General features: G+C 37.2%; 1 protein-coding gene across 12 annotated transcripts in view; it reads right to left on the reverse strand.

Annotated features, from left to right (window-relative positions):
- The window catches only part of Mtmr1 (myotubularin related protein 1), a 69740-nt gene that overhangs the window by 43489 nt on the left and 2501 nt on the right, over nt 1-23750 (reverse strand). For 2 of the 12 annotated variants that reach the window (XM_015498013.2, XM_048796993.1), the window contains 3 exons: nt 20134-20239; nt 10808-10831; nt 4619-4694 (listed from right to left, as the gene is read on the reverse strand). In XM_015498013.2, the coding sequence (XP_015353499.1) occupies nt 4619-4664 (46 nt within the window). In that variant the 5' untranslated portion in view covers nt 4665-4694; nt 10808-10831; nt 20134-20239. Of the gene's footprint in view, nt 1-4618; nt 4695-8674; nt 8726-10211; nt 10239-10807; nt 10832-20133; nt 20242-23750 lie in introns of those variants that run through there. The other 10 variants (XM_015498012.2, XM_048796992.1, XM_048796998.1 and 7 more) reach the window with 9 other exon arrangements.

Consider the following 23750-nt stretch of genomic DNA (forward strand, 5'->3'; position numbering starts at 1 on the left):
AGGCAAGACGCTGTGTGGGCATCACCTACTCAGGCTTTTTCTGAAACCTCCACACTGGGTCCCTCTTGGTGCTTCCATGGTTTCCTGCCTCTCTCTCTCTCCACCATTTTACTCCCACATTGTATTATATTGGGGTTCAGAAAACCATACCCCAAGTATAGCATGTTGGCATGCTGGGTATTTAGAAATGAAGGAAAGGGGCTGAGAAGCCTTATCTTCCTGACTTTCTCCTGCCTTTCTTCTCCTGTGCCCCTTTATCCTCCCAGGAAAACCACAGAAACCAGAACCCCTCTCCCAAAGAGCTAGCCATAAAACCTAGAAATATTACTCCAGACTTCTGCACCTTTCTGTTTAAGAGTTGGTGATAAAGAAATTCTTGTACCTATGTTGTCTGATAGGTCATGAGACCCTCATTCCAAAAGGGGTCCTGCCCTATACCAGGAAGGAAGGAATGCTACCCAGAGAAACCAGGAAGAAACCGAACAGGCAGGTCTTTCTGGGCTTTGCCCTAGAGAGAGAGATGTTACTTAGGTCACAGCCTTTCTACATGGCTACCATTCTTCATTCAGCCTAAGCATAAAAAAAAAAGCAGTTTTCCTGGGTCTTTAGGTCTTCATTTCTGAAGGCTCCTGTGTCATAAAACTCTTTTAAAAACATTATCTGTTTTTTAATGGAGGAACTTTGATGGGGCAAAGGGTAGGGAGTTGAGGGGAGGGGGCATGGGGGCAGGAAAGATGGTGGAATGAGATGGCCATCATTACCCTAAGTACGTGTATGGCTGCACATGTGGTGCGATTCTATATCGTGTACAATAAGAGAAACAAAAAGTTGTGCTGCAATTGTGTACAATGAATCAAAATGCATTCTGCTGTCATATATAACTAATTAAAATAAATTGATTAATTAGTTTTTAAAAAGAGAATGGAAATTAAAAAAATACAACCAAGTAATCCTACAACTACTAAAGACATTAAATTTTTACTTAAAACCTTCCCATAAAGAAGACTAAAGAGGACTGGGGTTGTGGCTTATTGGTATAGTGCTTGCCTAGCACACCTGAGGCACTGGGTTTGATCCTCAGCACCATATAAAAATAAACCAATAAAAAATATATATATATATATATATATTTTTTTTTTTTTTAAAATAAGATCTAAAGATTCAGGTACCAAAATATTTGAGGAAGAAATAAACTCTTCCAGAAGACCGAGGAAAAGAGAATGATTTCTAATTCACTCTACAAGGATAGCATTATTCTGATGCAAAAACCAACAAAGTCATTACAAGAAAAGTACAGAGCAATATGTCATAAAAATTGATGTAAAGTTTCTGCAATTTTAAATGAATCAAACCAACAAAATACATTATAAGAAAATAGAGTTTATCCAGGGAATGCAAGGTTGATTAAACATTCAGAAATTAAGTAATATAATCCACCATATTATAAACTAAAGAAAAATAAATGATTATATTAATCAATACAGAAAATGCATTTGACAAAATCTAACATTCATATTCTTTGTTAGAATATGACAGACAGAATGTTGAACCCAGGGGCACTCAACCACTGAGCCATATCCCCTGCCCTATTTTGTTTTATTTAGAGACAGGGTCTCACTGAGTTGCTTAGCACCTCACCATCTAACATTCATTACTGATAAAAACTCTCAGCAAACTAGGAATAGAAAGGAACCTCCTTAACATGACAAAAGGCATCCACAAGAACAAACAAACAAACAAAAAAACCCCACACAGCTAACATCATATTTAATAGTGAAAGTATGAACGCTTTCCCAAGACCAGCAACAAGACAAGAATGTCTGCTCTCACCTCTTTTCTTTAACATTATACTGGAGGTTCAAGCAAGAAAAATAAAGGAAGGAAAATAATTAAAAGACACTCAGATTGGAAAGAAGAACTGAAATGCTCATATATTGCTGGTGAGAATATATACTGGTTCAATCACTTTGGAAAATAATTTAGTAGTTTCGTAAATGGTTAATTGTACACCTATCATATGATCCAGATACTCCATACCTTAAGGATATTTACCGAAGAGAAAAGGAAATATATGCTCATACAAAGACTTGTATATAAATGTCACAGCAGCTTTATTTGTAGCAGACAACCAGTAGAAACAACTCAAATATCCACCAATAGATGAACACATAAGCAAGCTGTCATGTGTCCATATAATGAAATACTATTCAGCAACAAAAAGGAATGACTATCGACTCACATCACAGTATGGATATCAAAATGAGTACAAATTGAAAGAAGCTAGACAATAAAGAATATATACAATGATTTAATTTCTAAACATACCAGAAAATATAATCTAGTTTATAGCACTTGAAGATAGGGAGGAATATACCAGAAGTAGGGAATAACAAAGGGACATAAAGAAACCTCTGGTTTGGATGGTAATGATGGATACATTCACTACATTGACTATGATAATGACTTCCCAGGCATATACTGTGTCAAAACTCTTCATATTCTGACAGTGACAAACTGAAATAATAATCCATGGAGAGTACTTTACTTTACAATGACCTATTTTAATACTTTGCCTCCAGGAATATATTTTATTTAAAAGTAGGGGTTAATTTACTTACCCTTTGAAAGCCACTGGAGGCATTTAAAGTATACTTAAATCACTTAAGGATGTGCAGATATCCTTAACGTATATATTCCAACAGTTGGGAGAGGAATGGAGCCAGGAGGGAGCATCCTTCTCCCAGAGTTCCATTTCCAGAGCAAAAGGAGAAACCAACAGGAGAGAAAGAACTACAGCTGGATCCACTGAAGTCTTCTCTTCTTAAAAAGACAACTATAAACTTGCAATCCAAGCTTTCATAACACTCCTTACTAATTCAAAGTGTATCTGATATACATACAATGTGATCAATCATCTAGATCAGCTCTAATCTCTTCTAAGTGGACTTTGGAACAGTGAGAAAGTAAATAAACCCATCTACACATTGTACACTTTTAATCTGTATAGTTAATAAGGTCTGGAGAAAAAGCAAGGGCAATCATATTTAGCTCAAATTTTAAACAGATCATTCAGAAGGCATCATGGAGCAGGGCTGGAAGAAGAAACAGTCAGAGACCAAGAGAGAATCAAGTTGCAGAAGCCAAGGAAAACCAAAAATGGATAAGCCAAGAGCCCAGACTGGGATATTCAGCAGGAAGAGTTATTTGAAGACTTAGGTAGAAGAACCTAGCTACTCAAATGTTCTTGATACAAGATGACCATCCTATGAAACTGAGCACATACCTTTGAGAGACAGCCATGAAGGAAGAAGAAAATGCTCAGCCTTGCAAAGCAGATTGTTCAACCCAACAAACTGATGATATAAAAACGTGGCACCCACCAGCAATGTATAAGTGTACCTTTTTCCCCACATCCTCACCAATATTTATTGTTGATAGCTAAGCTATGGAACCAACTAGGTGCCCTACTATTGATGAATTGATAAAGAAAATGTGCTAGATATACGTGATGGAATATTACTCAGCCATATGAAAGAATGAAATTTTGGCATCTGCCAGTAAATGGATGGAACTGGAGACTATCATGCTAAGTGACATCAGCCAATCCCCAAAATCCAAAGGCCGAATGTTCTCTCTGATATGCAGATGCTAGCTCACAATAAGGAAGGGCTAGGGAATAGAGGTACTTTGGATTAGACAGAGGGGAGTGAAGGGAGGGGAGGGGAAATAAGGGTAAGAAGGATAGAGAAAAGAATTGTGGGGCTGGGGATGTGGCTCAAGCGGTAGCACGCTCGCCTGGCATGCGTGCGGCCCGGGTTCGATCCTCAGCACCACATACAAACAAAGATGTTGTGTCCGCCGAGAACTAAAATAAATAAATATTTAAAAAAAAAAAAAAAAAGAATTGTGCATATAGGATTACATGACTGGTGTGAACCTACATCATGTACAACCAGATGAATGAGAAGTTATACTCCATTTATGTATGATATGTTAAAATACATTCTATTGTCATGTATAACTAATTAGAACAAATAAAAAAGAAAGAAAAGTTGGCACTCAGCTGCCCCTCCCATCCACCCATGGCACAATCAACTACCTCCTAAAATGCCTGACGACACACCACGGAGGGATATGGGAGCACTCGTGCCATTATCTTTACAATCCAGGATGGTAACACATAATGCCCTTTTCTTGCACTAAAATTATACTTTTTGGAATCTTATAAGCCACTAAAATTTCTTTGCAAAGTCCTCAAAACTGTTATTAAAATATGATATGGACTGTTTACCAAAACGTTTTCTATATGGTGAAATATTTCAATAAAGTAGTGAACTGACACTACACTAAGTGTTTAATTACCTCTTGGTTCATCAGGAAAAGTTGGGACCCTCTTCTCTTGGTAATGCCAACTAACACTCAATTACAGCTTAATGGGATCCTCTACAGTTTTCTATCTCTTAAGGTCAGGATGACAGTAATAAGAATGAATAGACCTAGTCCATTTGTCCCCAAATTGGTCTGGCTGATATCCAGCTTATATAAAACCTGTACTCACAAATGAAGTGCCATTTCATCTTCGGGATCTCTATAAGCAAAATGTATGCATTAAACTTACCAATAGCCTTAATTGATTCTCCTGGAAAAAGCGGCGCTTCTTCCATCTGTGCCAACTTATTTCCATCCCTTAGAGCCTGGCCAAAAAAAAAAAAAAAACAGGAGTAAATCTTACTTTACATCTGTACACCTGAGAAAAATGTGGTGTTCTGTGCTCTCTACAAGGCCATGTAAGCGTGCACAATGTATGCCCCCTCCCTTTAAAAGACAGTTTCAAAGCTCAGCATCACAGGACATCATGCTGCATATTCTAGCAAATTATTACAACATATTTACATTTCACAGTTAGAAAGCATTAATACAGAAGGGCCTTGACATGACAGATAGATACTGTAATCACTACACATATAGCTAATATATAAGATGCCTCCAGAATTTGGAAATAAGGTCAGGAAAAAAGGTCACCTTCTGAGCATGAAACTAATACAAATAAAAACATTAGATGTAGGTGCTTGGCTTGCCACAGAAATGACCCAGCCTATGAGACAGTTTAGGAAACCCCAAACCCTAATCAAATAATCAAAGAATGATCTCAGAACATAACCAAGGAAAGTTCTAGGCTCTGGTATTGCAATCCAGCCACACGTGTGTGTGCACACACACATACACCAAGTATTTAACAGGGGACATGGAGGGTGGAATTTTTCAGTTTACCCAATCCAGGCCACAAGAGAGTATGTTCTCATTTAGTACAAAAGAATACAGGTTGAGCATCTCTAATTAAAAAATCCAAATCTGAAATGCTCCAAAGTCTAAAATATTTTGAGCACCTACATGATGCCACAAGTGGAAAATTCTACACTTGATCTCATGTGATGGGTCACAGTTAAAACACAGGAACTAAAAATATTGTATATTATATAAAATTTCAGGTTATGTGTATAAAGTATACATGAAACAAATTTAATTTTAGACTTGGGTCTTATTCCCAAGATATTTTGTTATGTACATTAAAATATTCCAAAATAAAAAATCCCAAATCTGAAACATTTTTGGTTCCAAGCATTTTGGATAAGAGATACTCAACCAATATTCTAGTCTGTACTGTGGAGCAGGATATGCTCATAAGGCATTTCTCAAACCAATTCAGTTTTGTGCTAATTTCAAGCACACCAAGAAAACTGCTAATGTCTTACTAGTTTCCTGTATGGCGACAATGATACTAGAACGATGCCTTGTACATTTCATGCCGGCACATTTCATGCCCACATTTTTAAATGACCAGACGGGCATTACAGTCCAGTAGCCAGTTTCTTATAAGCTTGGTTAGATGGTGCCAGATAATTCAGGGGAGGTCAGAAAGCAGTGCTCTTGGAGTATAGTGCTAGGAACTGGAGCCTGAATCTGGGGCCTATTCAAAGTCACCACCATCTCTCTGAGATGTTGCCAAGGAAACCACTCATTTTCACCCTGGCATGTATGACAAAATGTGTCATAAATAAAAATAAGGTGATCAAACCCCTAGAAATTCCCAAGTTGTGTTTCACAGAGCATCAATTTCCCAAGAAATGTGAATAGATCTTAAAAAAAAAGAGAAGTTTGGGAAATGCTGGGTTAAACAAAACAAGTTAAGCTATTTGTTTAGAGAGACAAAGTCTTTAGTGTGTTAATGTACACCAAGGCAGCAAGAGGGCGCTAAAGTATAATAATGCATGTCTCATACCTATTTGAACAGGGGCTGCATTTCCAAGGAATACCTGTCAACACCAGGAAGCCACTAGTGTTCAGTGGAAAACAGGTTGAACAACACCAAGTTTTCGGCAATAATTTTGTAAAGCAAAATGGATGTATTTTATAATTCTAATCTAAATTACTGAAAAGTAAAAATGACTAATGATTTTTCATAGTTACAAGAATATTTCAATCTTTCATTAAAGGGACTTAAAGGTCAAGTTAGAAACACTATAAAGAGTAGTTTCATACTGTTTTTTTAAACAAAGAAAAATGTTAAAATATAAATAGCAAATTCGATGCTAAAATGTTGGTTGAGGTATGTCTTTTTTCTGAAAGGGAACAAAATACACGGTCCATTTTTCTCCTTATCCAAAGATATATGGTTAATATAATATATATTAGGACCAATCATTAATTCTAAACAATTTATTCTGTTTAATTTTTAGTACAGATTAGTTAAGATATTTTCAGCCAAAAATTTTAAGGCATTAACACATTAAAGGGAACATGGAGAATCATTTTAGATTTAATGCTCACATCTATCTGATTTGGACTATACCTTTTATGCAACAAAACATAAGCCAATATGTATACTTTTAAATGCCTGGTTTTAGAAATATTAAAATATCTTAACAGAAACCTTAATTTGAAAATTTGCCTTAATTTATTATGTGAACCAGTGACTAATTTTATAGAATAGTTACAAAGTAAGAAAGCTACTTTAATCAATTTCATAGTTTTCAATTACTTCAAATAATAAATTGGTAAGGCTTATTATAATATATATTATACAGATGTAAATCCCTTAACTTATACTTAAAAATAAATGGGGATATATTATTTGAAATATATTTATAAAAACAAGCTATTCTGATCAATAGAATCTGAAGGGGATTAGAGAAGATAAGATTTCTACTAAACTTTCCAGCAAGCCACATGGAACACTGTAAAGTTCTCAATTCAGGACTAGCTAATGAAAAATTGCAGGTGGGAGACAGTGGTGATTGACTATTTGGGGAATGCACAATGCTGTCAAGATAGAGACTAAGGAGCAAACCTTTCTCTTCTTTTCCCATAGTCATGTCAAGTGTGGCTGGAAACACCTGTGCATTTACACAAGGCATAAATGTTTTGGTAAAACAGATAATATCCTCACTTGTGATAATTAAATCTGAGACATGCTTTTTAAATGATGAAAAATCAACTATCAGAATAAAACAAAGGAATGACCTCACTGTATCAGATTTCACCATAGGAAGTTTGTTTGTAAAAGGAACACATTAAGCTTTAGCATGGTAACTCAAGAGGAGAACAGTTTTTAAGGCTTATTTTTTAAAGTACAGTAGATTCCCTTTATGAAGCTGGTGTTAGGAGAATGGACTCACACTTGTGCTATATTAAGCTTTTGCAGCAACTACCAGGTTGCACAGGACATGATTTGACCCTTGATTTATCCAACCCATGTATTGTACAATCAAAGGATGGAGTAAATTTGACCTCACAATTACACCCATTCCTCTTGGTGCCTTTTGCACAAAGTGTTCACCAAATAAGGAACCTCCTCTGATGATCTCATCTCAACTCTCTTCTTATGACCCTGAAGGTCCAGATGAGGTCTGCAGCTCCCTGACTTTGCCCTTGAGGGCTCTAGCCCACAGGGGTGACCCTGGCCTCTCCACTATTATTCTTCTCAGCCTGAATCTAAGCTTCCAGGTGGACAATTTATGCAGCTGCTGCATGTCCAAAGCAGTGGTTTTCAAATCGAGCTCTTTCCCAGGGTCTCCAATGGAAGGTGGGGCTAGGCAGTGCAGGACAAAAAGCAACTGAGCTACCTGGGGCTTGCTTGCCTATGGGTCTCACACATTAAGGCAACAAGGAAAGGACTGCTGCCTTGAGACTCCAGAGAAGGTCCAGAGGCACTGAGCAAAGAGGAAGTACTCCAATAGGAATGATTTTGTAGACTGATTAGTAAATATAAAAATTAAGTACTCATTCCATAAACACTCACAAAGGGCACAGACCATGCAAATTTGAATAAAATAAAGTCCACATACTCAAGGAGCCCCTTAGCATTATGTGTCTGTCCCCTCTACGTTTCTGGAAATATACTTTAGAATCGTACAATGATGGAGAGTCACTAACCTCATCAATAACCCCTATCTGGAGGAACCAAGAAGCACAGAGGAACAAATTTCTAGTTGACAAAATGTTGGATAAACCAATATTTGCAAATAATGTCATAATGGAATCTACCAAATTTGGACAGGAGAACGCTAATATAGTGGTAAGAGCATTTGGAAAGCTTTGCTTATTGTCTAGAAATCTAGTATGAAATGGCTTCTAGATACACGATCCAAACAGATGAACACGTAGAACTTGCCACCTGATCAGCTTCAGCTTCAGAAGGGTAGCCATTGTGTTCTTCCTGTGTCTCCTGCACAGCACCAGGTGCATGGACAAGAAAAGGCAGAGAAGAGAAAGAGAAACACGTGCAAACAGACAGGTGAAAGGACAGAATTTCTTTTTTAAAGAGACAGTAAGCATGTAAAAGTTGACACAACTTTCATGGCTTTGCAAATCACAACATTTGCCCCCTTGGAGTTAAGAAAATAATGTAGGCTATCTATATAGCATCCTCAGCTTAAAATGGGAGTATCTATTCTGCTTGTGTTGGAGTAGAAAATGTAAAGCAAACAAACATGGATTTCAAAGAATGCACTGTCTTTTTAAAATCAAGCAACAGTATAGCATGTAGCAAAGAAACTAAACAACAGGCACATCATGTGCTCATAGAAAATAAAGCAAACCACAGAAACCAGGTAAAGGGCAAAGTCAGGCCAAAATACAAAGGCAGTTCATAGACATCTAAGTGTGTATTCAATTTAGAGTATACTTACTTGTATACTCGAAAGAACTATTATTTTGCCCAAGGGTCAGTTCCACTGCACACATGCACATATCACATGCTGGAGATTTTTATATATACATATGTACATATATGTGTCTGTTTCTTATTGCTAAATACTATGACACATGAATCAACATCTTATTAGATATTTCTAATTGCAGTATCAACAACATGCTTCCAAGAAATGAAAAGGTCACATATCCTCCAATTTTTCACCAATACCTGTGAAGGTACATTGTTTTTAGTTTAATTTCTTCACAAAATCAATTATTTTTGAAGCTTTAAAAAACCTAACTTTTAATTCAGTTGGTTAAGTGTAAAGAATGTGAATACTGAAAATGACAAGATTATACAACCTTTTAAGAATGGTATCAAATTCCAGAGACTAAAAATATTAAAATTTAGCATAGATATTTTTATTTAATAAAATTTTTGTTCCAGTGATTATATTTCTTTAAAAGTGAAGAAGTAGCAAAGCTTTAAAAGAATTCAATATTTCCCACCTTCAGTTTGGTCAATAAATTTATCACATTTTACAATTTATCATCAGATTGAATTCAGTACACAGTTGATACAACTACACTTCAAGGCAGTGTAATATTTAAATGTGGCCAGGTTTTTGAAATTCCTATTTTTGAAATACAAAGAAATGGAATTATTCTTTGATTAGATTTAAAAAAAAACAGAAAATGAATAAACAAAAAAACCCACTGCATTTCAAAATCCATGCAAGTGTAAAGGCAAACACTAATATTTAACAATGTGAATCAATGAAAGAAATGATTACCACAAGCAAAAGAAAACATGATGAAAACAAGATTAAAAAGGTAAACCAATTAAAATAGAAGAATTTGACTCAACTGATTACTTTTATACGACTTCATTGGCTTCAATAAGATTAAAAATTTTAGGCTAAAGTCATTAAATATACTGTCAAATCCACATTGTTTTCATTGAATGGAAACAGGTTAATTTTAAATGTCTGATGCTGAGTTAATTGCATGCACATTACCAATCTTTGTCTTGCTTTATGAATATTCTGAAATAAAGGGAAAGAAAATCATGAGGAAAATATAAGCTATAATCTGCTGTATCTCTATTTTAAAAACTAACTGGGACTGATTTTAGTACTTTTTTTTTTTTTTTTAAAGATTAGCACTCCTGCTTTTTGAACTCAACATGCAAACACAAACATGACTCAAAACCTTGCTTAGACTGGATGGACAACATCTGACCATTTTATTTTTGGGGAGGGGGTGGTGCTAAATTCCTTAGCATGAATCATATGGCAAGCAAAGTTAAAAGAGGTCTCTGTAGGCCTAAATTTATAATCCCTGCCCTGAGCATCCATCTGGTCAGAATTCATGTAGCACAAGGAAAGTCAGTAGTACACACTGGTAACAATTTTAGCATCCTGCCCTCACACACAGTGGCTTTTACTGCACATAAAAACATTGTAACAAACAAAGCGTTTCTAGTGAACACTTAAAGCTATAACACAGCAGAGCAAATTGATCTGAGTGACTCATAAAAACCAGTGAGAAGGTAAAGAACACTAAATAGACACACAAGGAAGAGGCCCATCTGCAGAAAGCCAGGTATCCTTACCCTTATATCAGGCCTCCTGAAAACCTGTTAGTTAAAATACAGAACATCATCATCATGGACATCTTACTATTGACCTGTGAAAGATGCTGTTAAGTTCAACAGCCCACTCCCTAGACAGACATCATAATCCTCTGGATAAAACTAGTGAAATCAATCCTAACACATGTGCCCTCCAATTTTCATTCAATATCAAATCAATACTAATAATATTTGTCCTATAATTTCCAAGGAAGTGTATAATTTGGAGAAATGTATCACTCTTAGGCTAAGACAAACTACATTATCTTAAATACAAACCTCTTCTGTCAAGTGCTATTATAAGCTATCGGGAACAGGCTGTGTTTGAAAAATCCATTTGTATTTCTGTTTGGAACACTGAATGCATTTTCTACATAGAGGCAATGACATAAAAAGGCAGTTATGCTCTCAAAGCAGCCCACAAAACAAAACAAAACCACAGAAACTCCCACATTGGACCCAGAGCACAGTTCAGCTATAGTATTAACTAACAGTACCATAAAACTGAGGTAATCACAAAGCTTAGCCTGACTTCTATTGAAATTATATTTCCAATTCATACTTTGGACTATGGAATTAAACTCCTCAATGTGGCCACCCCATTGAGAATAGGGTGCCTGCTCTGTACCCCAGCACTGATAGACATGGATAGCTAAGGGAAACTTCCAGGCAGGAAGGGATGGTGGCTAACCTTAGAAGGGAAGCCACACTATTCAACTGAGACTTATTTCAGCAACATTATTCCTTTGCCTGTGGCCTGTGAATCTTAATTGAACATGCAACACACGCATCTGGAAAGCCCTGGTCAGAAGAAATGGCCCACACATAGATGTAAATTTTGAAAAGCAAATAGTTGTAATAGTCTGAGGCAGACTTTATTTCTCTATCTCACTCCAAAGGCTGCAATCCTAGCATCTAAACAGTGAGTGTTCTATTAAAAACATATCATCAAAAAAGACAATCACCATTTTGGTTATTAGCTTTATGGTTTAACTCAGAAGTGATAAGAAAATAATTGAATACAAATATATGCTTCAAAAAACATCAGTATATTATCACTAAAATACTCATTGAAGTCAAAAAGGCATTCTGAGCTAAGTGACACTGTATCTCAAAAGTATTAAAACCTGTAAGTTCCTATAAAGACTATTTAGAATAAGAGGCTTAAATGTGGGCTAGGGTTGTAGCTCAGTGTTACAGCGCTTGCCTGGCATATGTGGGGCACTGGGTTCGATCCACAACACCACATAAAAATAAATGGATAAAATAAAGGCATTGTGTCCATCTACAAATTAAAAAGAAAAAAAAAAGAAGCTTAAATGTGGCACTTTTTTAGGGCGGGGAGAAATAGGGTTATGGATGTTTATCTTAACTGTGATAATGGTTTGTTTCATGAATGTGTATATATGTCAAAACTCATCAAGCTGTATACTTTAAATACATGAGGTTTATCACTTAACTACACCTCAAGAAAGCTAGCAAAAAAAAAAAAACAACATGTTTATGGTAATAAAAACTTTGAAATAGAAAGTCTCCCCTCCCAGAGCTTCATTCCCCATAGACAACCACACTCAACTCGACCTATTTTTAATTCTTCTATTTCCTCCATTACTACGAAAAATGGTTCTACTTCTGTTTCTTAATTTGTCACCTTTAAACAGTATTCATTGACCTCCCATTTTAAACATTAAGAACATAATCTTTCTCAAACTACTACTTTTTTCTTCCTAGTCTTTGCTGATTCAAAGTTTAATTTTTATTTCTTCTGACATTTTCCTTCAGCAGCAGTTGCATCATAAAAATACACTCAGGACTTTTATGTTCCAGCCACTCCTTGAAGTACTTTATACATATAAACTCATTGTATTCTTAAAACAACCTTATGAGATAAAAACTATCATTGTCAAAACACACACACACACACACACACACACACACACAAAAGACAAGTTATTATTGGCCCAATTTCTTTCTTTCTTTCTTTCGATGAGAAAATCAAGGCACAGTTAAGTAATGTGCCCAAGTTCAAGTTAGCACAGCTACTATTTAAATCATGGTAGTCTAATTCCATATTTGTGTCCCTAACAACACTGCTCTTCTGCCTTGGTGTAGGGTCTCTATAATTAGCCCTGAAACCCTGCTTTGACCCCTCAAAAGTACACATGACAGCTCTTAACTCCCTTTAAGTTTGCTGAAGAAACCAACACCACCATCCTTTTCTCCACCTCTCTTCCCCTCTCAATCTCCAATCCTCCACTCCCACATCATGATATATTATTTTCCCATTTGTTATGTAACTACAACTTTTGATATTTCATATGTAAATTGACAGCAAAAGTTGAAAAATAAAAAGCGGCATCCACAATTATTTTATGGAAATAATATCTACTGCAGAACCAGGGAGTGCAATTGAGCCTCATATATGGAAGACATAGTTAGCTCCTTGTCAATAAAGCCTTCACTATTAGTTTGAGACACTAACTTGAAAGTTTGGAAAGGTGTAGAATAATTGGGCTTTAAACTCACATTCATTACCTACTATAGTGAAATCCTCAGTGTTCTTGGTATGAGAAGGAGGTCAATGAAGGCTTACTACAAAATCTCATGTGTGAAACAACTCAAGAAAATTTAGAGTGAAATGATTGGGTTATGAGAGCTTTAACCTAATTAGTGTTTTAATCCACTTGAATGGATTAACTGGACAGTAACTACAAGCAGGTATGGTGTGGCTGGGGCAGGGGGATCACTACGGGCATGCCTTTCAGGTATATATTTTGTTCTTGGCGAGTGGAGCTCTCTGATTCCTTGTTGTCATGCCCTTCCACCTTGATGTTTAGGCTCACCTTAGACCTAGAGCAACGGAGTTGGCTGTCTATGACTGAGACCTTGACATCGTGAGCCCCAAATAATTTTTCCATCCTCTATGTTGTTCTTGTTAGGTCTTTTGGTCACAGCAGCAGAAAAGCTGACTGAACTAGTTGTGTTTCTCTCTAGTTCATTCTGCCTGAAATAAGCCATTTCAGGCACACACAGAAGTTCATTTTCTTCTTGAATCCAATTCTGATGGAAGTCAGAGGAGAGGGCAGTGCTTTTGAATCAAGGCCAGGGAAGCTCCCAATGTCTGCCTTCTGGGCCTCAGTTTCTACACAAAGAAAATGAGAAGAAGTTGTGGGATGACTGCAAAGTCCTGACCAGTTTAAAATCCCAGGAGTGGGATTATCTAAACCTCCTTAGAAGCTTTCAGAAAACATCTCCCAAACTGAGGCTTAGGGAGGCAAACTGGCTCAGGTTACAAGAGTGAACTCAAGTCAAATCCTGAATCCACCACTTACTTGGATGAGCCATAAACCCCTCAGAGTCTTAGTCTCTTCTTTAAATTGATGACGCTAACTCCATCTCCCTCACGATTATTGGGAAGGTTAAATCAGTTAAGGTAACTGTACATGGGGCAGGATAAGTAACTTGAAGTTGATGGGTCTCAGCTCCCCTAATTTGGACCACAACTATCTCAATGTGGCCCACAACCCTCCCTCACCTCCTACACATGCCAAGAACCTCTAAGAAGGCATAAAAATGTAAGTGATTTCGATCTATTCAATAAAGCTAGCCTAATATCCAAAGGTTAACTAAGTTTTACCTGCCCATACCAACTCTAAATGGCTTCCAGCAAATCAAGAAATAGTAACAAAATTCAAATGTGTGTGAAAGTTTCTGTTGGGGGTAAACCTCCCTTCCTCTGTCCTTGGGTTCCCTTTGTCATCCTTCAGGCACTTCCCAGCAGATGGGGAAGAACTTCCATTGACCATCCATTTTTGACAGCTTTTGGAGTGGAGCTGGCATGTTTCACATTGGCCCTACAGTATCTGTCTGCTAGGGAGACCTGAAGGCACAGCCCGCTCTCCCCCAGCCCAAGGTGTTCACTTGTATGGGCCTTGCCCCAAGAGAGGACACAACTGCATTTGGGTAAGTTAATTTAACCTTAGGTGGGTGAATGAGGGAGCCTACTCTGCAACATACCTAAGCCAGGCCCCCCAAGCCAGTTTTCATCAATTGCTAAAGCTGATATTTTGGTCTAAATCTGGCTTCTGTCTTAATTCTTGATAAAGTGGCAGCTGATACCCTTAGACCCCCAAGAGTGTGAAAGGATCTCAGAAAGCTTTCAACACAGCCAGTACTAGTACTACAAATAATAACGAGCAGTTGTTGAAAGCTTAAGCTATGCTACTGAGTGCTTTACATATGTTCTGTCAACCCTCCCACCAACCTATGTGACAAATGCAAAAACCGAGGCAGTGAGTGGTGAGGCAACTTGTCCCTAGCCATACAGCCAGCAACAGCAGAGCAGGGACTCAAACCCAAGCTAGTTGGCTTTAGTGCTCATGCTCCTGACCTCAACATGCCCTAACCTACATCTGTTCCCCTTCTGCAAAGTGCTGACAGGGACCCTCAAGTCTTAACTCCCAGAATGCCCTGCTCTTTCCCCCTCCTTCCTTCCACCACACCTGTTTACATGTCTATTTTAACACTCACCATGGGTCCAACTTGTATCATGATTTTCTTCATCTCTGCCTGACTGAATTCCATGTAGCCCAACTCAGAACAGATGCTCACATCATGTTTCTTAAAATAGATTATGTTCAGCAAGGACAATATACTCTTCTTGTATTTGTTTTTACACATAGAAATTTTTAGTGGTAGTATGTAGTAAATGAGCATTTGTATGTGTTGCACTATTATAACATTCGTATGTTGCACTATTTAACATATTCAGCTTCTGCTACAATACCATTATGCAGATGAGGACACTGAGGCTCAACAAAGTTAAGCAACTTCATAAGCAGCTAGTCAGTTACAGGACTGGGATTCAAGGCAAAAGTGCTCTGATTCCAAATTTAACATCTGTTGCATTAACCACATACAATTTTCTAAGACCAAAAAAATCCATTTTTTTTTGTAGTGGTGTGGCAAAAACAAAAGTCAAGGCACTCAAGATCATGACATTTCTTGAGTCCTGAGGTCCTTAACCAGTTTGCTTTCATGTCTTTGACTTTCAGACTGTTCTTATGTTTACTTTATAGATAATGTCTGGGGCTTTTAGTTGTACTTAGTATGAAGAACAAGAGAAAGTTCATTGCTCCATCTTTCTAGAAGCAGAAGTCCAAGTCTTGTCATTTTTAAGAAATCTATCTCCTAAGGACCCTGGGAGTTAAAATAGCACTTTTCCATCTATTACAGTGGTCATAAACTTGAGATCTATTGCTCAGACAGACGGTAGCAGGATTTAAAAAAAATTTCTTTTAGAGGGGCATGATCACTATCCAGTTCTCTGTAATACTCCCCTGTGTCTGACCAGCTTGTTAACTGTCATATGTAGGCACCTGAGTTGGCAACCTCTGATTTAATATGTAACAAGGCCAGACTATAGACAATGGATTACAGTTATAGATTATGAAAAATCATGTTTAAGCTTCCCTTTTTAGAGACTAGTACTCAATTTAAGAAATATTGCTGGGCATGGTGATGCACATCTGTAATACCAGCAACTCAGAAGGCTGAGGCAGGAGGATCCTAAGTTCAAAGCCAGCTTCAGCCACTTAATGAGGACCTAAGCAAGACCCTGTTTCAAAATTTTTTAAAAAGTCAAAAAAAAAAAAAAAATTGGACATGGGATGTGGCTCAATGGTTAAGCAGCCTGGGGAAGGGAAGGAAAGAAAGAAAGAAAGGAAGGAAAGAAAGAAAGAAAGAAAGGAAAGGAAGGAAAGGAAGAAAGGAAGGAAGGAAGAAAGAAAGAAGAAATATTAACCAAGATCTTCCTCCAGATTAATCAGATTAATGAAGTATTTCCCATATATTGCTTTCCCTTCCCTCTAAATTCCTTCTGGAAATTTTTGTTGAAGATCCAAAGTTTAATTACTGTTCTATCTTGTTCACTGATTAAACTTTGTATAGGACACCTTTTCCATTTTCTCCTTTTTCTTCAGAATATATATAGAGAAGACACCTAGCTTCTGGGTGTGTATGGGTGAGGAGGAGAGAAAGAGAGGCAAAGGACCAAAGAATAGTTATTTGAGTGATAGAGTCAGAAGATAACCACATTAAACCTGCAATGTCCTAATTTCCATAAGGCTGACCAGAATCAAATCTTTCTGGACAAAGCATAACTGAAGAATGCTCTAGAAACAGAGAAATTTAGCAGCTTATAATCTAACTTAAACCTGTTAATCCTCACAGATAAAGAAGCTATCCTCAGCAGGAAAGATGGTGGAATGTGATGGTCATCATTACCTTAGGTACATGTATGAGTGCATATATGGTGTGATGCTATATCATGTATAACCAGAGAAATATAAAGTTGTGCTGCAATTGTGTACAATGAATCAAAATGCATTCTGCTGTCATATACACCTAATTAAAATAAGTAAATAAATTAAGAAAAAAAAAAAAAAGAAACTATCCTCAGAGATTATGCAAGTCACAAATCTAACCAGTACTGTTTGTACTCCTCCATTAGGCTCCCTCTTCTTGGCCTGGTTCTACTTTCCAAACAATGGAAGCTTTGATCAACTGCATCCTTTCTACTAATAGTTCCTAGAAATGTTTCATTACAATCTTTGACTGTATTATTTCACCTGATCTATGGAAGATTACATTCAGATCTTATTCTTATATTGTTTAACAAATTCAAGGAGGACATTTTTTTACTTTGTTAACTTAATAAAAATAAAAATAACTGAGTTGGTAGTAGGGGGGAGCAAAATATTTTATTACATTTCTTCTGATATTCTTAATTATTGGACTAATCTTCAGGATAACTTGGTATTAAAGCATGCATTTATTAATTTAGTTAACCTACAATTCAACCTAACAGCTATCTACTCTTTCAGCTGGGACAACGTTTGCCAAATTTCTGTGTCAACTCACAATACCAACTCTACCAGTTTGGCTTGTTATGTCTGTTTATCACTTGCACTGATATTAATATTTGTCCATATATTGATTTAAAATCCACTCCTTTGTATATTTTGTTTGCTTTAAGCAATAACATCCATTAAATCATAAGCTTGATGTGCTCATTTTTCTAATATATAATAAAATAATTATAAGGCTATTAAAATATACTCAAGACATACCATCCAAACTCATCTCATATGACACCAGTGATATTCTTACCACTTTGGGTGATCTGACCCTGGGCTGACCAACAACTTAAGATATGAGTAAAGAATAAGTAACTGTTCTCAACATCTAACATGAGTTGTTAATTATTCATGTTTGTATGAATGTACTAGGAATGCTTTGTCCCATCACCAACCTAAACAGCCTTAGCAAAGTGAGGCTAAGAAACTCAGTGAGACCCTCTCTCTAAATAAAATACAAAATAGGGCTGGGGATGTGGCTCAGTGGTCAAGTGCCCCTGGGTTAATTCCCTGGTACAAAAAAACAAAACAAAACTAAACTTCCTTGAAGAAGCATAACAACTCACAAATTATAAATTTAATGTCAACTTGTACATTTGGCTACAGGGCAAATATAACAGAGATAGTTTTAAAACATGCTCTCTTACAATATCTCATCAAAGAATTTAACTGTAGGATGCAGGGATGAAATTTTTTTAAGTCTTATTTTTTTGAACACCATCTGTTAAACCATCATAACATGAGCTAATTCTGTTCCAGAAAATTTGTAAACAGACTAAACATAATAAAACTTAAATTACTTCATGATAAAGTACAGATTCAGTTTGACCTACTAATATATAGTTCAGAAACTATGCACACAGTCAACATTCAGTCTTTTATAGAAGCCACACAACATAACTATTCAACCATAATGAAAAATTTACAATTAACTCATAATTGCACATAAAGAAAATCACACCAAAGTCAGAGAGTTTTCCTCTGCCAATATGGGTCCTCGAGCATCTCGTTCAGTGGACAGTTTCTCAGGTAAAGTGGGGGCAATTGGACAACTGATCTATAGCTGCTCAGTGGCCAGCCACCCAGGCATTGGTGATACAGCAAATGCTTCTCCCAACTGGACACTGTGTTTGTCCAGTCAAGGTTTGAAGATCAGGAGCTCCAGCTACACTTTTCTGGGAAAATATAAAAACCAGGTAACAGGGGACACTATTAAGGGATATACTGTCACTCTTCTGGTGGGAAGATTACCCAATTTCCTCTAATCCACTGCTATGCCTTCCCCTGATAGGCATACTCAACAACATCTGCTGGCTTGGATGAGGCAAGAGACAGCAACATAGCTGAATCTCAATTAGACGGCCTCTTGAGTTAGTTTCTGTACTTGTTATGTTATGAGCTAAAGAGGAACTGAGGCAATTAAGAATTAATTAGCATCTTTATTGTAGTTCTTAAACTATTTGTAAGATTTGCTGTCTGGCAAGGATCATGATTTTGAGAGCCTGTAACTAATACAAGTCCAGAATACTAAATATATATTTATACATGCTTATAAAAAATCAATCATATCTTCATAGCAGACAAAAATGATCATGGTAAACTGAAACCTCAACTCAAATAAATACCACAACTGAAATGTAAACATGGTTTCACTTAGTGTACCTGTTAATAGTTTATTGACATTAAAATGATGGGGCAAGATCATAATGATCATCATGAACAAAGATGGAGCAAGTAATTTGGGGCTTGTTAATTGATTCATTAAGTATTTACTCAGTACCTATTATGCTCCAGGATTATGCTGGGAAACCAGTGGTGAGTAAAGGAGCCCTGGTGTCTGCTAATAAGGAACTTATCACTCTTAACTCTAGAATAAGCAGAAGAGATTAAAATAAACAAGAGAATTTAAAATAAATTCAATTTTTCACTTCAGTAAGGACTAAAAAATGAGGCTGCTCATACATTCTTTTGAATTTTGCAATTGCTTTTACATTCTAGTTACACATGTTAATGCTGCATACTCACAGATAATACCTAAATACAAAAATGAATTGTCAGCTTAAGGAGATAATGTACATATACATTTTCTGAAATAAAGAATATTAACAAAGAAAATATATGTATGTCTTATAATAAAATGGAACTTGAGTTTTAAAAGAATGATCATAATCTAAAGACAGTTTTTCCTTTCAGTTATAAATATATGACCACATGTACTGGCTACTGGTAAAACTTCTAAATTTCCAATTGAACAACAGAGAACTTTTGTCCCCATTCCCAAGCAAATGACAGTTAATCATCAAGGGGTCAAAGGCTCACTTGAAATAAAACTACAAAGCTTCTTTGCTGCTTAGGTTACTGAAAATGAATTAAACACTCAATGTTGCTTACCTTATAATCTCTGGATACATTTTCTGATGTCACTGAACCTGAAATCTGACTAGAAATTGTAGCAGCTATAAGCTGTTTACACCATTCAACATGTGACCCTGTAGGACTAAAAAAAAAAAAAAAAAAAAGCAGCATGATTAAAAAATTTTAAAACAAGGCTCTGTAATAGAGCACTGAATAGGGATATATACACAAATTTAAAGGAATAAATTTTTGTTAAAATATTTGGTTACCTCTACATTTACTGTAAGAAATGAAATACTGGCCGAGCACCATGGCGCATACCTGTAATCCCAGCAGCTTGGGAGGCTAAGGCAGGAGGATCGCAAGTTCAAAGCCAGCCTCAGCAACTTAGTGAGGCCCTGGGCAACTCAATGAGACCCTGTCTCTAAATAAAATACAAAAAAGGGCTGGGGATGTGGGTTGTGGCTCAGTGGTTAAATGCCCCCGAATTCAATCCCTAGTACCAATAAATAAATAAATAAATAAATACTGGCTGAAATCTAGGAAGTAAGATTACAATCTTGGATAGTTTTAAATGAATCAACCAATTTTTTTTCAAAATTTTAAGATTCTAGGTGATAAGCATACTGTTCTCCAACATTAAATGGAATTTTATCCTATTACAATTGCATGGAAACATGATTCTTAATGTAACATTTATAGAAAACTAATTGTTAAGTGAAATATTTATCTTCCAGCATATGTTTTTCAAAAATTTAATTTCATGTTGGCAGTTTTAATCTAAAAACTAGTGTAATCTTGAGTAAACCAAAGAAACTCTTAATGGAGGAAAGCTGATTGTGATTTTAAAGAGAACAGAGTAGAAAAATAGCATTTTATATACAGTAATAATGATACCTTACATTTCTGTAAGTGTTCTGCTAGCTTACAAAATGTTCTTCCAGTTGTTATGCCAGAGCCTCATAACCATGGTATGATGAAAAGGCAGAACAGGGACTACGCAACTGGTTTTTGAGATGAGAAAATGGAGGCACAGAGGTGTCATGCTTTGTTAGGAAGCAGCCATCCTTACAGAACATGGTACAATAGTGACCAGCTTAATGAGCTAAATCCAGCACCACAGATGCTAACCATCTGCCTCATATGAAAATACAACAATGTGAAAAAATTGTATCTTCCAATTCCACAGTGCTCTACAATGTTCAAAGCCATTTCCACACATGTATTCTTACCCAGCCTCAAAGTGACCCATTTTATAGATGAAAAAATCTAGTCTCTAGTTTGGTCCAAGCTCATATGACTGCTAAGTTCTAAAGGACCACAAAAAACAAACTAGGCAGTGGTAGAATTACAAATGGCCCCTCAAAATTGGGTTCCTCTCCTGATTTGTCAAAACTGAAGAAATTAAGCAAGAGAATAAAAGATGCTTATAAAAATTTACTGTGCAGGTAGCTTTCACTGACTATTCCAGATCTTTAAAAAAAAACGCATGACTAATTAAATCCACTCTCATGTATTAAAGAAAAGAAACACACAAAATCACCAGGAAATATGTAAAATAAGCTAAATAATAAAGACAATGTTCTGTCCTAGTGATCTAAACTCCAGTTTATGATTAAGACAGCCCAATGGTTAGCTGTGTGGTTGAAAATATAAGCAAAATACTTGCTCATTGGGCAGAAATTCTGATGATATCCCAGAAATCTATCATAATTCCTAAGAGCGGGGGAGGGGAAAGCAAGGATTTTTGTTTCCTCTTTAAAAGCTGCCATCTTTATTGCCTGCTTGTACTCAATTTTTCTTCTCATTTTGCCTTTTGATCTATCAGCACCCATTCCTGATTGCAAGTATAAGGAAAAAACTGTAGAAACCCAACTATTGACCATGAGTGGCCTGGTGCTACCATTTGCGCAGTATCCCTTTCCCAGTTCTTCTCATTAGAAACTTCCCTTTATTTTGAGGAACTATAACCCCTGCCTCCCACTTCAGAGGATTCCATGGGGGAGAGGAAAGGGATGGGCCAATCCCTTCTTCCTCCTGCTCCCAATTATAGCTTATAGGGGAGTTACTCTGGCCCTGCCAGTCCCAAGTTTGTTCTTGGATTCTGAGCTCTGTGGATCTGCCCCAAAGCTGCTAGAAGCCAATCCCCACCTCTACCCCTTAAAAGAACACACAGAGATAAAAAGTAAGAAACAAGAGATGGGCAGTCCTGACAACACTGTTGCAACCCTGGTCCCACTTACATGCATTGGCATTATCTCCCCATCTGGAGCAGTTACGTGAGCCAACATACCTCCTTTGTGGTAATGAGTTGTGTTGTCACCTACAACAGGAAGTGTCCTGGCCAGTGCAGTCACACACAAAGTGGTATAGTGGGCTAGCAGACAGGAGGCCTGGATTCTAGCCATGCTCTGTCACCAGCTAGTCTGTGACCTTCAACAAGCCACATCCTCTCACAAGACCACAGCTTCGTTATCAAGTACAGTACTGGGAAGAGGGGTGAAGGTCCCATGTTCCAGGAAGCATGGCCAAGCCAAGCCCATATAGCCAGGTTCCACTCTAGGAGTCACTCTTCAAAGAAAACCATGAATGGGAGCTTGTGGAAATGAAAGACCTGAGATTAAAGGCCACATTTCCTCTTCCTCTCTCTCATCCCTTTAGTCTGCAACTGCCTTCCACATTCTTGGCTTCAACAACCACTTGTAGGCTGTAGGCTCTGGTTCTCCAACCTGGTCTTTCCTGGTCTCACTGAGCAATCTCATGTAGCTGAATGCTCAGCAGGTCATGTCCCCTTTATTCCTTTTCAGGAGCCCCATCATTCTGTATTCTCATCCTGCCTCATAAATCGAAGCCCCATCTAGATGCCAATGACTCACCAATTTAGGTCTCCAGCCCAGGTACCAACCCTGAACTCCAAGCTCATGTAAACCAATTGTCTTTCTGACATCTTCTCAGGGGTATAATTGGCATTTACTAATTGATATGTCCAAAGATGAGAGCCTGCTCTTTCCTAATCCTGGTCTGCTTAGAGACTTCTCCGTCTCAGCAATACCATTTTCCCACAGCAAAATACACTAGAATCCTCCATGATTCTTCTTTAATACTCAACAATCAATCTTCAGCAAACCTTATTGGCTCTACACTGCAGGTCTTCTTCATACCACATCTATAATCAGACCACTTCTACCCTCCTCTACTCCATCACCCTAGGCTAAGCTGTCATCCTCTCATGTGGCCTAGTACAACAGTCGCCTACCTGCTGGCCTCTCTGTTTCAACTCCTTCCCTCCTCTTCCTATTGTCCACATAGCACCATGAGAGCCTACTGAAATACATAATAAATTATGTCACTCCTTTGTTCTGAAGTCCCCAGTAGCTCCCTATGGCCTCTAAGACTCTCCACCAGCTACTCCTGAGGCCTCTCTGACCTCATCCCTTAGTTCCCTCCTCACTACTGACTCCCTGTCTCCTTGCTAGTCCTCAAATACTTCCCTCACGCTCCTACCCCAGTTCCTTTGCATAGGCTTTTGCCTAAAAAGCTATCTCCCCAGATATTTGTAAGGCTGAATCTCCCACCTGTTTCAGGACACTGCTCAGATGTCATCTTTCTCAGTTGGGCTTTTCTAATCATCCTACTAAAATTACAACCACTTC

Source organism: Marmota marmota, unplaced genomic scaffold (assembly GCF_001458135.2).
Source record: "Marmota marmota marmota unplaced genomic scaffold, marMar, whole genome shotgun sequence".
Lineage (NCBI taxonomy): Eukaryota > Metazoa > Chordata > Mammalia > Rodentia > Sciuridae > Marmota > Marmota marmota.